Source organism: Bufo gargarizans, chromosome 4, assembly GCF_014858855.1.
Source record: "Bufo gargarizans isolate SCDJY-AF-19 chromosome 4, ASM1485885v1, whole genome shotgun sequence".
In the NCBI taxonomy this organism is placed as follows: domain Eukaryota; kingdom Metazoa; phylum Chordata; class Amphibia; order Anura; family Bufonidae; genus Bufo; species Bufo gargarizans.
This window is the reverse complement of record NC_058083.1, coordinates 480798614-480815059: the sequence shown is the minus strand read 5'-3', so window position 1 is coordinate 480815059 and position 16446 is coordinate 480798614. Positions and strand designations below refer to the sequence as shown.

Below are 16446 nucleotides of genomic sequence, written 5' to 3'. Positions count from 1 at the left end.
TTGTCTTCCAAGATCGCTTTATCAAAAAAAGGCTTAAAGGGGTTTCCAGAATTTTGATATTGATTGTCTATTCTCAGTATAGGTGGGGGTCTGACACCTTGTAGATCAGCTGTTACCTTGTGTCTCCAGTGCCCCAACTACATTGTGTAGTGCAGTGTTTCCCAACCAGTGTGCCTCTAGCTGTTGCAAAACTACAACTCCCAGCATGCCTGGACAGCCTTTGGCTGTGCGGGCATGCTGGGAGTTGTAGTTTTGCAACAGCTGGAGGCACACTGGTTGGGAAACACTGGTGTAGTGAACGGAGCTGCTAACTGCAGTATGGCACCCACTGAGTGAATGGGAGCAGTGCTGCAGTTACCAGATAGAGCTGCGCAGTTCTAGCACTGACTACAGGCCACCGGAGCTGTAAGGCAACAACAGATTGGCAGTGGTGTGGGGTGTTTGTCCGTGCCGATCTTACATTGATGGCTTATTCTGCGGAGAGGCCATCAATATCAAAATCCTGGACAACCTCTCCAGCTGGGAACGAGATGTTTGAAAGCTAATACTACAATCATAGAATCATGCAGAAGATTGACAAAAACCTACTCTACAGCCTGGGCTGAAACATGGAAATTATAGTGTTGATTGCAAGAGGATGTTAAAATAAAAATAATTAAAGATTTAATGTCCCACACAAACTTCTGAGGGTACAAAGGTCCTTGCCTGCACGAGAAAAAAAAAAAAAAAAAAAAAAAAAAAAAAGACGAAAACCAAAATGGCTCATAAAAGGACAAACATATAATATCACAAGTACTTCAGGAATAAAAATCTGAATAAAAGTTACGAACGATAAATAAAACCCTGAAATGTTGCAAACATATGCAAACTGACTAGCATCTGATAAGACTAAACACGGAGGACATCAATGAGCTGCATATTTACAGATCCCTCAGACTCTTCTGGTGAACTTGTTACATGGTTCGATGGCGAGATGTGCCCGTCCCATGACCATGACGCAGAGAAGAAACAAAATAAAGAGACGCAGTCCTTGTTTGTGTGGTGACGACTTGTCCCTGGGCTACTTTAAGCATCCAAAGTACACCGGTCAATATGTAGGACGAGTCTATCAAGTCACTGGGAATTTTCCATACTAAAGTTAAATACAAAATCGTCATATGCTATATTATACAAGGTGTTTTGAACTGTAAACTAATGTAGTTTGAGCCGACTGTATTCTCCCCAGTTTCCATAAAATAATTTAATACTGAGGTTGGGTCATTCAGAAAGAGTAATGAAGGCATTTAAATCATATCTGCATAATCCCGTCTTGAAATGTCTGGTTGCACAGAGAGATGTTGTTCCCATTTCTCTTCATGGTTCTTCCATCGTTCTGTAGTTTCCTTCCTCTCCTTGCTGAGGGGTCCCAAGTAAACTTCAAAAAAGTCCACTGGAAAGCAAACTAAACCCATCTTAGCTTATGTGTTCAGTGCAAGCCCTGACAAAAAGATAAAAAAAAAAGCCACTTAGTCTAGAGGCCCTTGGAAAATAAGTCTGATGTAACCTTGCTCCCCTGAAAGCTGGTGTGCACAGAAGGGGCACGCTGCGTGGAAAGTGTGAGTACCATGAGGAAGTGGAATCTGGGACCAGTAGGAAGTGGTTTTTTCTGAGCACACGTGTCCACAGGGGCTGAAGGCATGAGTTGGAGGGCCTGCATCCACATAAAATCCAGCTTCACATCCTAGCCACAGAGGAACGTACGGTCCCACAGAACGACACATTGGACATTCCCGATCTTTCCCATCCCGTTCCTCTTTATTCCCCCAGTTGTGGTAGCCATGCACGTGCCCACAGGTCAGATAGACCCACGGCTGTTTCTCATCAACCACATCCTTTCTTTTCATGCTGGGAAATGCTAGTGTGTTAAAGCCGACAGGACACTGGGGTCTCGCTGCATTGATCTCCTGTCTCAAGGCTTCCAAGTGTTTCACGGTTGGAGTTCTGGAAAGCCCTTCGGCGGTGCGCCATAACAAAGTTGCTCCACATAGATCGATGAGGGAACCGTCCTGTAGTTCGTTGCTTTCATTTTCCACCTGTAAAACAAAAAGGATGATGGTCATTTCTGGACAAAATACAGCACAAGGAAAATAAAAAAAAAGAGTGCAGGGAGACCAGTAGACCATCTAACGTGTATGAGGGCCGATGGCAGATGTTGGGGGATGATAAGGATGTAAACTGCTCAATCCTTTTGCTCTCGAGGAGATGAGCTGCTACCAGGAGTCTGGCAGTAGGTTACTCATCCAATTTAGGACACATGCATGATCAGACGAGTTGAGCAGAAATGTATATGAAGGGACTGGTAGGGATTACACAATCTGAAGAAGCAATAGGTCTATGAAATGTGTGATTACGTCACCATTATTAACACTTTTGTAATATGTAATCCATGGTTGGCAGAGTATTCCCTGGAAATTCCTGGTCCCAGCAGAACACAACTCTATTTAAATACAGAGGTCTGCCCAAGTAATTCATTATCTGGACATCTGTCTGACTAGTAGGGCGGTTTGGATTTGGCCTATGTAAACCCAGCCTTTAATAAATCACCCAAGTTCTATTCAAAACGTTCACAAAGCACTTCTCACAAGCTCTACATGGTGTTAGTCTGAGACAGACTGTGTCATGTAAGGTCTTCTTTCTGCCTGTACAATTATTATATGGAGGTCACCGACTTGTAAGGCACCAATAAATTACTATATTAGTAATACAGCAACACAGACAGTAAATGTCTGCTAGCACAATAACTAGAAGTTCTCCACTGATGCACAGGTAGCAGATGCACCAGGAGGGTCTGAAGGCCCCCGCCATGTAAGATTACATCTGTGTTATAAATGGCACATGGTGGTAGGTGATGGGATCAGGTACAAATTTTGCATTGGGGCCCCAGAGGTTTTAAGTGGTTGTCTCATCCCGCCAACCCCAGGTGATTTTGTCAGGGTGCTTTCCCTGCAGTTGCCACTCCTGGGTAAATGCAGTATTACATGGCAGCCATTCAGGTGAATGGCCATCCCTGTAATACAAGGATGCCTTGAGTCTGCAAGACATGTCTCTATAGTGTCTATATGTGTGGGTCTATATAGGGTCTTTAATGTGCTCAAAATGACCAGCAGACAGAAAATACAAGAGCAACCCATGAACACGTAGCCCCTGCCCGATCGCCCACTAATATGATGCAAATACTGCTCTCAAAAGCAGCACCCTAGGGGTTAATAGAAACGACTTCAAATGCCAGGCCTTCCCAACTCAATCTGTCAAAGAACAGCCCAGTTATATAAAGGAAAACATGTTAAGATGAATCATCACCCAGTATTCACATTTTTTTTCATAGAGGAACAGCATGTTCTGAGTTTGACAAGATGAAATTCACTTGAAAAGTGCTAAAAATATATTTATACCCTGAGAAAACAGACCCTCAAATTTCTTCTTTAACTAAAATCACATTAAGTCAACATTTGTATGTTTTACTGGCCGAACGAGACCGCTTTCAAGCGGCTACCGGGCTGCACATACCATTTTTCCTCTCTGCTGGGCTGAGCGGGTTTCTCTCAAACTGAACACATTGCCGCACACAGATATCTCTCTCCAGACTCCGGGCTTAGAGTCCTCGGTGAAACCATTGCGTGGATGCATAACAAGGACACCATTTGTTGTCAGCCCATCCATCTGTCCATCGAGAGTCTTCCACTTGGCAGCTTTCTCCTATGAATGAGGAAAAGCCAAGCGCAATCAAGCATACTTTAATATTAAATGCAAAAAGTAATGAGAGTTTTAATTTTTATCTTTACCCCAAGAAAAATATTCTTGGACGAGTCAAAGCCTGCAGCATATATTCTTGCGGTAAAAGGAGGGTTTCTTTCGCATATTATCCGGCACGCAAATCTTGAGATGGTGCTTTGAACGGACTGTGTATCGGTGTTGCTCTGGCTTCCTGGAACTGTGTCGGTTACCACAAAATCAATGGGGCTTTCTGTCGACCTTCCAATCTAGAAATACATTACAACAGAGATAGGAATCAATGGAGCAGCAGATAAGTGGAGAATGGCTTCTGTCGGGGAAGTACCATATTCTCAGTCCTATAAGACGCACTTTTTTTCCCCAAAAAAGTGTGTGTGTGAGGAATATGAGTCTTATGGGGCGAGTCTCTACCGCTCCCTGGTAGTACAGTACGACCAGGGAGCGGTGAATACAATTGCCACATGGTGTGCTGCGACATGCCCAGTGTGATGGACATAGGTGCGCTCTGTGAAGTCAGGTCACAGCACAGCGTGGCGGGAAGAGCAGAAAGAGCTCTGGATCTCAGGAGCGTTGGCAGCGACGTCCGGACCAGGAGAGGAGAGTTGATTTATTTATTTTTTACAGACCTGAGGTCTGATTAACATTGGGGGTCTGATCTCAGGGTCTCCGTAATGATGGCAGCCATTGCAATCCACAAGACACAAAAAACACAGATCAGGGAATGCTTACCTGAAACATGTCCGTGTTGCTATCATGCGTGTACTCCACCACCACAGTTTGTGCCCGTGACAAAGTATAAGATATGCTGTGCTGGTCCTTGTTACTTATTGCCTAAAACCAATGAGTTTTACATATGACATCATATATACATATACTGTACCCAGTCACAGTTAAGGTTTTCTTCACTGGGGGGACAAAAATACAGTTTGCTGCCCCAACCATTCATCAAGATTAACCACCAAATAATACACTCACCAAAATGTGCATTGTATGTACGGCTCAGAAAAGAATATAGTAAGCAGCGGACCCAGAGCTCGGCCACAGTGATATGGATATACAAATATAGGGGAAAAAAAGAATCAAACTGCGAAACGCGTCAGCGTCTTTTTACATTGCTTTTACATAGCTTAAATAAATTCAATTTTTAGCAGTTTGATCTGGATTTTTTCCTCTATTTCTACATTCATTGAGATACCCTGGCCAAGCAGAGGAACTTGTTGGTGACTCCACTGTCACCCAGAACATAAAGGAACATGAACCGATGGCACATCCCCTTCACACCCAGCAACTGGGGCACATACCACCCCCCACCCTTGATATCTCCCACTGGCAGTATTTACCAGTGAAGGACTGAGGAAGCAGCCTGTAACTTTGGATGAGCAGATTTGGGTATCCAGTGGAAGGATGGTCAGGTCAGCAGAAAAAATTCTAGAACGTCAACTCGGGAGGCTTGGCACCAATCAGAAAGCATTTAATATAAATGGACTCCAATGACCCACCTAAAACGTATACAAGACTTTGAAGGGCCAGTTCTCTTCTTAAAGGGACACTCAATGGAACAAGAATGCTTACAAGACAAGGTAAGCATGTCCAGAACCACCATGCAAATATACGATGTCTATGGGCAGAGCAGGGGTCAGTGGCTGTCAGACACTTCCACTGCTGGTCATCCAAGGGTCGAACAATAGTGATTAGACCATGAAACTCCAACATGGCTGCTTGCGCTCCCCAATGGAATGGCCAGAGGGGCAACACCAGCACCCACAGAAGTTATTAGAAGCCATAGTGCATGCAGGAATACATGAAATATAACCTTACATTAAGAGGCTGGGGAGAAGAAAGGGGGTTTCTTCATAATGAAATTACAGGACACCCATTAAAAAAAGTCATCCATGGGACCCTTTGAGTCCAGGTAGGTGAAGAATAGTTACCTTTGCTGCCTGCGGTGTACAGGCAATATGAACTGTACTTGGCTTCACCCCATTTGCTTTCAGCCTTTTCAGCAGAGCAAACCTGCTTTTCCTTCTCCCTCTGTCTCCATTTGGAAGAGAGCCATTGTATCTACAGAATTTCAAGAAAAAGACATAAAACACAAATGATAACCGGTCACACTGTTACTGTGTAAAGTAAAGGTGCCCAGAGGGTGCTTGCTCCCTGCAGTGCTATTCTGCGCAGCGCCTAGCTATCTATTCAGTTATCCGGAAGGGAAGAGAAGGGTGTGCACGTATTTGCTTTATGGGGCATGTCAAACACTTGGCTGTTTCTGTATGTCTCATATACTACAATGGAGATAGCTGCATATAAGCATGGCCACTCCTTTTCTAAGGCTACTTTCACACTTGCGTTTACATTTTCCGTTATTTAGATCCGGCAGAGGATCTCAATACCGGAGAAATACGCTTCCGTTTTGTCCCTATTCATTGTCAATGGGGACAAAACTGAACTGAACACAACTGAATGCTCCAAAGTAGGGTTGTTTTGATACCAAAATTTTGATTCGGTTTCAATACCATAAAAAAGCATTGCGATACTCTATACCATGCCGAAAAAAATAAAACGCCAATAAAAGCTGCGTGCATTCCGCATTTTATGGAACGTCCGGCCCATAATAGAATAGTCTTATCCTATTTTTTGGTGACTTAAAAAGTGTAAAGTGTTTACCGCATAAGAGATTTTTTAATATTATGGACTTTTCGGACATGGCGATATGTAATATTTTATTTATTTATTGTTTATATATTTTATATGTAAAATTGGGAATGGGGGTGATATATACTATTTTGGTGTATTATTATTATATTTTTACAGTTTATTTAATAACCATTTCCCCCCTTAGGTGTTAGAACCTGGATCTTTTTATCCCTTGTCCTATTCACCCTAATAGAGCTCTATCAGGGTGAATAGGACCTCACACTCTCCCTGCTGCTCTGTGCATAGTGCACACAGCAGCAGGGAGCCAACTATGGCAGCCAGGGCTTCAGTAGCGTCCTGGCTGCCATGGTAACCGACCCCACAATTACACTGCTGGGGCTACGATCAGAACACTGCTTTGTGGCCACTGCCACCAATGATTTTAATACTGTGGAGAGAGGGGGGAGGGCGCACTGCGCCACCAATGTTTTTAATACTGGGGACGGGGGGGCGCAATGCACCACCAATGATAATTAACGTTTAATATACAAATACAGCCGGCGGCAGAAACACATTGCCGGCACACGACCTCTGACAGGGTGCTGGCCATGTGTTTCTGCCGCTTGTATTTGCAATGTATTAAACGTTAGTTATCATTGGTGGCGCAGTGCGCCCTCCCCTCCTCCGCCCCTCTGCGGTCTCATTGGTGGCAGTAGCACAGGGGGGAGGGAGAGACTTCTTCCTTCTCCCCGTGCTGCTGAGGGAACATGGCTGCGCTGACAGCAGCACGCTCATGTTCTCGGATACTGGGCTGTGCAGTTGCACAGCCTAGTATCGATAAAAAGGCAAATCCTGGTATCGTATCGATACCGAGACAAAAGTATCGACTGGGTATCGAAAGCTCGATACCAGAAACAACCGTACTCCAAGATGCATTCCATTTGGTTGCGTTCCCATACCGAAGAGCAAACTGCAGTAACCTGCGGTTTTCTGTGCGACATGGGATGCGGAGCAAAACGGCATGGAAGGCATTTTCTCGGACACTATAGAAAATGGATCCAGCATCCATTTACTTTCAATAGTATTTATGCCGGATCCGTCATTGCTATATTAAAGATAAAGAAACCGGATTTGTTCATAACGGATGCAGCCGGTTTTATTATCATGACTGAAGTGTTTTTGCTGATTCCTGCCAGATCAGGGAAAAACACAAGTGTGAAAGTAGCCTAAACAGGGGAGCAGGGGAACCCCAATCTGAGGGTACATGAAAACTCCACAAATTGTACCCCCACTTACCAGATATTTATGGCATAAACGGCTACTATGTCTTGCACTGGAATATCCCTTCAGGTTTTATTGTGTCACTTGGGAGTCGTACACTCTAATAGCTGGGCGACCCACCTTTATCTCATGTGTACGGCCAGCATAGCAATGTGGACCTCAGAGCAAACAAGGTGGTGTAAAGAGGTTGTCAGGAAGCTCAGCCTACTGCTTGGCTGACAACAACAAGAGCGCTCTGTGCAGATTACGACTAAAGCCTTGAAGCTTCAGAATAGTACAGTATACAGCACTGCAGATCCATGAGGACTCACCCCAGTACAATGAGCTCCCCATACTTCACAGGTGCTTTCGCAGGGTGGTTTTCTTGATCAGGAGAAAACATGAGCGTGGCCGTTACTTATACCCCAGTCTTATCAAGAGGTTTGGTGCACTTTTTTCATTATTTTGTCTGCAAGAAGAAAAACAAATTTGAGAATACAACATGAGCAAGTGGATAAAGCAATGCCATGCAAAAAGTATTAAAAAAAGGTGCCCACCCCCCGAAAAAAAAAGGACCCCATCGATTGTAAGCTGTGGGAATACAAACACTAACAGAGCATAGCAAAGATCCCGCAGAAACCGAAAAGTGGAGACGAGAACAAGACGCTTCTTCCTTAGGTGTCCAAGGGAAGGGATGCAACCTTCTCAGATGAAATGGGTGAAATGCTTCACTTTCTAATGCAATATGAATTATAAATGCAAGCATGAAAATTACATTCTGGATTGTGTCAGATCCTAAATTAGCACCAGAGACAGAGCTCGTCCTGAACACGATGTGCCATGCTATAGGCCAGGGATGCTCAACCTGCGGCCCTCCAGCTGTTGTAAAACTACAACTCCCACCATGTCCTTCTGTAGGATGATAGCTGTAGGCTGTCCAGGAATGATGGGAGTTGTAGTTTTGCAACAGCTGGAGGGTCGCAGGTTGAGCATGCCTGCTATAGGCCATGAGCCGTCTCTAATCTTTTGGTGCAGGTATCAGACTACCTCTCAGTCCCACCACCAGGTTTCTAGGGAGAGTTACAGGTCACTTTTTTAGGCCTCATGCACACGACCGTTACGCGTTTTGTGGTCCACAAATTGTGGATCCGCAAAACACGGATGGCGTCCATGTGGGTTCCGCAATTTGCGGAACGGCGTGGACAGCCATTAATATAACTGCCTATTCTTGTCTGCAAAACGGACAAGAATAGAACAGGTTAAATTTTTTTTGCGGAGCACGGAATAGAGCAACGGATGCGGAAAGCACACGGAGTGCTGTCCGCATCTTTTGCGGCCCCATTGAAGTGAATGAGTCCGCATCAGAGCCGCAAATACTGCGGCTCGGATGCGGACCAAAAAAAAAAATGGTCGTGTGCATGAGGCCTTAAGCTAATATCTGTTGAATATGAATAAACGTTGGAGGACATGAGGTGGCAGGCCCTCTTCAAAGTGATTCCACTATGTAGGGTAGGTGCCCCTGAAACATCACCATACTTTTCTGGTGAAGATCTGGTCCTCTAATCCTGAGAAAAGTTTCTCTTTTTGTGGGTTTTTGGGGAACCATGGCAAGGGCTGCTCCGCTCAGGGCACATGGCTCCCCTTCCTAGGGATTCTCAAAGAGGGGGGGGCCACGGCAGTATTATAGTCACTGTGATGGTGCACCAAACAGAGAGGCCCCACCCTCAGAGCACTGAAAACAGTGGGTGGGGCAGAAAGAAATAAAGAGTACCTTTTCTCTGGATTAGAGGACCGGATTTTTACAAGAAAGGTATGGTTATATTTCAGGGCACCTACCCTACATGGTGGTATGCTTACTCTGAAACCGATTTTGGAAGTGACAACCGCCCTTTAAGATTTGTAGGACCTTTAGGCCCCTTTCACACGGGCGAGAATTCAGTGCGGGTACAATGCGTGAGGTGAACGCATTGCACCTGCACTGAATCCGGACCCATTCACTTCAATGGGGCTGTGCACATGAGCCGTGATTTTCAAGCATCACTAGTGCGTTACGTGAAAATCGCAGCATGTTCTATATTCAGCGTTTTTTCACGCAACGCAGGCCCCATAGAAATGAATGGGTCTGCGTGAAAATCGTAAGCATTCACAAGCAAGCGCGGAAGCAGTGCGACTTTCACGCATAGTTGCTAGGAGATGATGTCAGTAAATTGATAAAAGTCAATTTACTGTATTTTCCCTTATAACATGGTTATAAGGGAAAATAATAGCATTCTTAATACAGAATGCTTACTAAAATGTGGCTTTAGGGGTTAAAAAATAAAAAATATTTAACTCAGCTCATCCCGTTGTTCGCCCAGCCGGCATCATCATCTTTCTTCTTCTTTCAGGACCTGCCAAAGGACCTTTGATGACGTAATCTCGCGCTCACCACATGGTGAGCGCGGTGACGTCAGCGCAGGTCCTGCTGAATGAAGATAGAAATCTTCTATTTTCCTTCAGCAGGACCTGCGCTGACCACGTGGTGAGCGCGATTACGTCAAAGGTCCTTTGGCAGGTCCTGAAAGAAGACTATGGCGGCTGGGTGAACAACAGGATGAGGGGAGTTAATTTTAATTTTTTAACCTCTCAAGCCACATTTTAGTAAGGGAAAATAATAAAATCTACAGAACACCTAACCCAAACCCAATCTTTTGTCGGATAAGTCCAGGTGCGGGTCTGGGTACCAAATTCAGTTTTTTATCACGCGCGAGTAAAACGCATTACACCCGCGTGATAAAAACTGAACATTGCGATGCATTCGCAGTCAAAACTGACTGCAATTGCGTACATACTCACACAATTTTCCCTGATCGCAGACGCAACGCATCCGGACACGCTCGTCTGCAAGGGGCTTTAGGAGAACAATATCATGGAGCACATAATTTTAGTGTACAGGTAGACAATGACAAACATTTGTAATCACAGGGACTCAATAGATAGTTGGGTGACCCCTGGGATGTCAGTGGCTGCCTTTTAGGCACTGGACCCCAAGACACAAGGCACACTAGGGTGAATTTCATAGGAAGCCAATTTGCCTATTTTTGGAGGTGGGAGGAAACCAGAGTATCCAGAGGAAATATACATACAAACTCCATGCAGATGTTGCCCTTGGTTGGATTCGAACCCAGTGCTAACCACTGAGCACGGTGTTATTGGTGGAGTAGAAATTTTTTTACAGATTTTTTTTTTTACAAGGATACACATCTTGGGCTATGTCTATGGAAAGCTGCGTTGCACTACCAGGCAACTACCACATGTAAATCACAAATCGATATAGTACTATGGAGGCTCAGGGACTCTGTGCGCTCAGTTCAGTGCCTAGATGAAAGCTACTACCCCCTAGGAGAAGGGGCAGGTGTGATCACATTTTCACTGCCTGCCTGCACATGTGAACATGGGACCAACACAGATGCCTTCAGCTGTCAAGCGCACATGTAACAAGTCAGCCAGTGTCATAGGGACAAATCTGCTGACAGATGCCCTTTAAATGACACATTTGGGTATGAAATAGTCCAATGGATCCCCGCCTGGTGGACAGCAGGTTCTCCATGACATCAGTATGCCCCCATACAGACTGACTGGTGGGTCTCCAGCAGCAAACCCCCTCCTGACCATTTTATTTCGGAGGCACCTTCTCTTCTGAGACCAACACTTAATGCTGTAAGCAGGTCCATGGGGACAAACGTCACGCAAAGGGTTAACCGGATAGTAAGGACATAGCAGTGCATTAATCTGGCAGGGAAACTTCGGCCTCATATTTCCGCAGCGCGGTGTCAAACCAACTCGCAGAACATAGCAACAGTAACTACGGGCAGCACGACACGGGAGATAGAAACTTAGTTGGTTGCAATAAATCAAAAGAAGTCTGTGGCACAAAGCGCGCTGGAGAAGTGGGAGTTATTGCACTATCATTATATGCTCCCGTGAACCATGATTCAGACCTGACTCTGCGCCCCGCTGCTTCATTACAAGCGACACGTTCGGAAAAGCGAACGGAGGATGTGATGTGTGGTTCAATTATATACCTGCGCCATTAATTCAGTATGGGAAGGAACAGAAAGCTCTGGAGAACATTAGCCGGGACAATATTGTACAATTAGCCTCCCAACATGGAAAAGAACATGCAATTAGCAGAAGCTTAGAGGAGCCCGTGCACACGTATGAGGCAGCGGTGCTGGTCAGTGGAGGGGGGTCACCTCATGGATCACCTATGGGGGTTACCTTGGTCAAACTAGATTGACAAGATAAATTCTATATGGAGGCGAAAAAGTGACCGCATGTGGAAGTGGCCAGTGACCCGGTGATAAGGAGCACATATGGGGCTGTCTGGGCGTGTAAGCCATACTTAATCAGTGACTCAGCTGGTTATTAAAAATTCTGTTCATGACAAACCCATTTGGTTTGCATACAGCTGAGGCGACGTGTACATTAGGCGATGAGGGCATTATATATCTGCCTGGACAACACGTCACCGCACACGTATGTAAATGAGAGGTCTGTGGGAGAGGTGACCCTGGGCAGAGTTTCTAATAATGACCCATGTTGTATGTTCACGCTGTATACTTTTAGAACACAGCAGGTCAGCAGCCTCCAGCACTCTAATGGTTGTGAAACTGTAACTACTACAACTCCCAGCATGCACACCTGCTTGACTTCTCTCAGAACTCCCACAGAAGTGAAGGAAGCAAGTTCACACCTGCAAAAAGTACACTGCTGCTGCCAGGTGTTAACTGGTCCTTAAAGGGGTTTTCCAGGATTACTATGGTGTTTAACAGATACGTTCATGTAGCCGTTTACCTCATGTACATCCTCCCCATGTTTTTTTTTTTTTTTTTAGTCTTGACTCTCCTAACCTATTTTCACCATGTAAACCAATCCCTCTGGTTTGTTTCCATCCTGTATGTAGCACTTCCTGTTGCTGTCTCCAACCAAACCCATGATGCACTTCTCCTTTCTCTGCCACAGCTCTAGCACCGCCCCTACCACCGCCCAGCTAGTTTATAGCTCCTCCCACCCAGCTTGTTACATAGACACTCCCCTTGGTGGATCAGTCATTACATGATAGGAGGGCGCACAACATGAGGTCAGGAGGCCGCCTGTGACCCACAATACTACTCTGTGCAGTCCCAGCCATCAGGGCTGTATCCTGATGGTCCACAGCATGCACCAAAAATATCTCATAGGTTTGGCCTTCAAGAGAGGGAGAAGAGGTGGAAGTGAGGCCATGCATGGGTGCTGCTCTCTCCGTTGTTTATCGGACACACCCCACTGTTTCTGGCGCTCCCATATATTACAATGGAGGTGGTTACATGCATGTATGGCCGCCTCATCTTCTTTCATGGAATGCCGAACAGGACCTCCATTCTACAAGGGTCCTAGAGTGCAAACCCCACCTATGCAAGGCTAGTTTCACACTAGCCGGAGGGGAGTCCAGCAGGCTGTTCAGGCGGGTGAACAGCCTGTCAGATCCATCCTGCCGCTAGTTCACGTGTGCCCCCAGACTTAGTCAGTGGGGACGGAGCGGCAGTCCGGGGGCACACGTGAACTAGCGGCAGGACGGATCCGACAGCCTGCCAATAGTGTGAAAGTACCCTTACACTTATGGCCTATACTGTCAATAAGCCAGAAATGTCTCAGATGGAAATATCCCTTTAAGAGTGGAGTCCGTCTTTTTTGGAGTACTAGGGGCTTCTGATTTTCAGGTCCGTTTTATTTTACTGGCCCTTATTTTTTTTTTTACCTAAAAACAGCTCCAGATGTTACAGGGAAAATCTATGGGAATTATCAAATGAAGCAATACTGGGGTTTTTGCCCTACAAACTGTGTTTTTGGGGTTAATAGCTTTTTGGTTTTTTAAGCGCTGCATGCTCTGGGTGTGTCGTTTTGCCGCTCAATTGTCTGCCTAATATATATTTATTGCCCAAATCACTTTCATATATAGGGCTGTAGTTTGTGAATGGAGCTGGGGGGTGGGTGGCTGGGGGTTGGGAATTAACACAGTCCTTCTGCATATGCCATTCATAAAATGCAGCCAGACAGAGGCTCCAAGGTTCACAAACTGTGCTATTTGCCTTTCTAAAGGAGAAAGGGGCCAGACCCGCACATACCACCGCCCTATACTGCTTTTTCCTGTAATTCTTTCACGAGGAGACTCTCCAGGTGTAAGGAGCGTCTGCCGCTCCTCCTGGATAATTACATCCATGAATAATTAAAGCCCAGATGTGCTGGATCCTTCACAAGCGGAGACAATGCTCTGATTAAGCCTGCCCCACAATGCACAGTAAAGCCTCTATATTGAGGCCAATAGCTGGCGCGTATAAAAGCAGCACTTGTGAGGTTTCACCCGTCCCAACCGAAGGGAAGACCAACTAAGGTAAAAGACGTTGCAGTCATTCCTAGAAGGTAAACTCATTACTTCTGGAAGGCGAGGTAGCATTTCACAGAGACAGCAGTGTGTACGGCGGCCTGCACCTGATCTTTTATTGTGCCAACATAACCGCCAACATGCACGCCAAAGAGCACACAGCCAGGCTTTCAATATTCAAATGCAGTACAAGCGTGGTCTAAAAGAGTCTCTAAGGTTCATAAAACCAAATTACTAAGGTTCCGTTCACATTGCGTTCTAGATCATCATCAGAGGTCTATGTTGGGTGGACTTCCCGACTTATACTTCCGACCCATGCCACCATTGTATGTATGTACGTGACCGGTTTTAGGGTCACATAGGCTACTTCATGTTTACACTGACGCAGTCCAACGCACCACAATATAAGTCAACGGGATGTGCTGGTATCTGTCATTTGACTGATGATAGCTTGGATTATAGACCCTGGCCACCACGATTCCTTCACCAGACTGTAAAAACTCTTAGTACATGCTTTAGCAAACTAAAAATAAGCTGTAACTGAAGGTAAACCTTAGGGCACTGTTCACATCTTGTTCTGTAAGGCTACTTTCACACTTGCGGCAGAGGATTTCGGCAGGCAGTTCCGTCACCAGAACTGCCTGCAGGATCCATCAAAACATATGCAAACTGATGGCATTTGTCAGACGGATCAGGATCCGTATGACAAATGCATTGAAATGCCGGATCAGTCTCGCCAGTGTCATCCAGAAAAACGGATCCGGCATTCATTTATTTTCACATTTTTCTGCGGTCTGAGCATGCGCAGACCGCAAAAACTGATCAGTTTTTCTGGAACACTCGGGGGCCGGATCCGGTATTAATGCATTTCAATGGGAAAAAATGCCAGATCTGGCATGTGTTCCGGAATTTTGGACGGAGATAAAACCGCAGCATGCTGCAGTATTTTCTCCGGCCAAAAAACGTAAGAGGGACTGGAACTGATGCATCCTGAACAGATTGCTCTCCATTCAGAATGCTTTAGGATAAAACTGATCAGTCCTTTTCCCTAGGACGGAACTCTATGCCGGAAAATAATAATGCTAGTATGAAAGTACTCTAACACATTCAGCATTCACACTGAGAAAGAGGGAAAGTGTCCAGGGCACATGCCAAGGTTGGCTAACAACCTTTTGAACAAAAAACAAACAAAAAAAATGCCAAAAGAGTGTCCCTTTTGTCCTCTCTCGGGCTGGTATACGCATATCCTATACAGTAGACCACCAACAGACAGCAGCATACGTCATATTGACAAGTGTTTCCAGGGTTCCTGGAGGTTCCTTGCACCCAGATTAGAGGTTCTAGAGAACAAAGCAACAAAACTCATCACTTTTACAATAGGAAAGTCAAAGCGAGTTCACCTCAAAGGCGCTTTTTACAAAATAGTAACCTGAGCGAAATTATAGCGCTGGAGAAGACATACAGAATACTGTACCTGTTCTGACACCAGCTGATTTGAAGCAGGGAAGGTAGTAAGAGTTCCTCAACAGGACGTCATGTTGTATGGTCGTGACTGCACCAAGAGGCCATGTCTGCCTGATTACATAGGGAAGTGCACTGACGACAAATGAAGATTTTTTGCGGCTGCATAATAGACTGGATCAGATGTCAAACAAGCATTTGCTCATTTGTCAGCTGATCGGTGGTGAGATTAGATGGACTGACGATCAGCCAAACAGTTCCTATCAATGTTCATTCCCAATAATAAGCCTGTGTAAAGGGCCTTAAAAGGTGTTTTTTTCGGGTTTATAATATTGATGATCTATCAATATCAGATTGGTGGGGATCTGACTCCCGGCAAAGCCACTGATCAGCTGTCTGAGGAGGCCATAGCTCTCCGCTGAGCGCCACGGCCTCCTTGCATCTTACCAAGCACAGTGCCGTCCATTAGATAGCAGCTGAGCCTGGTATTGAAGTACTCACTTGAATGGGAATGAGATGCACCTAGACCAGTGATAGGCAAACTGCGGCTCTCCAGCTGTTGCAAAACTACAACTCCCACGATGACCTGCTGTAGGCTGAAAGCTGTAGGCAGTCTTTGCATGCTAGGAGTTGTAGTTCTGCAACAGCTGGAGAGCCGCAGTTTGCCCATCACTGACCTAGACCATGTGACTGACAATCGTGATGGCACTGGCCTAGGAGAAGCCGAACCATTTACCGGAGCTCCGTGGTCCCGTCAAACAGCTGATCTGCGGGGGTGCTGGGAGTAGAACCCCCACTGATCTGAAATTATTGACCTATCCTGAGAATAGGCCATCGATATCAAAATCTTGGCACAACCCCTTGAAGGCCAGAAGCCCTATGTGTAGCAGGACAGATACTGATGACCTAGTGATTTGATC

General features: G+C 45.5%; 1 protein-coding gene across 2 annotated transcripts in view; it reads right to left on the bottom strand.

Annotated features, from left to right (window-relative positions):
* Positions 1-760: 760 nt before the first annotated feature.
* The window catches only part of PELI1 (pellino E3 ubiquitin protein ligase 1), a 38457-nt gene continuing 22771 nt past the window's right edge, over positions 761-16446 (bottom strand). For both annotated transcript variants that reach the window (XM_044291848.1, XM_044291850.1), the window contains exons 2-7: positions 7995-8131; positions 5703-5832; positions 4501-4602; positions 3822-4019; positions 3547-3735; positions 761-2072 (exon numbers count right to left, since the gene is read on the bottom strand). In XM_044291848.1, the coding sequence (XP_044147783.1) occupies positions 1506-2072; positions 3547-3735; positions 3822-4019; positions 4501-4602; positions 5703-5832; positions 7995-8065 (1257 nt within the window). In that variant the 5' untranslated portion in view covers positions 8066-8131 and the 3' untranslated portion in view covers positions 761-1505. The remainder of the gene's footprint in view (positions 2073-3546; positions 3736-3821; positions 4020-4500; positions 4603-5702; positions 5833-7994; positions 8132-16446) is intronic.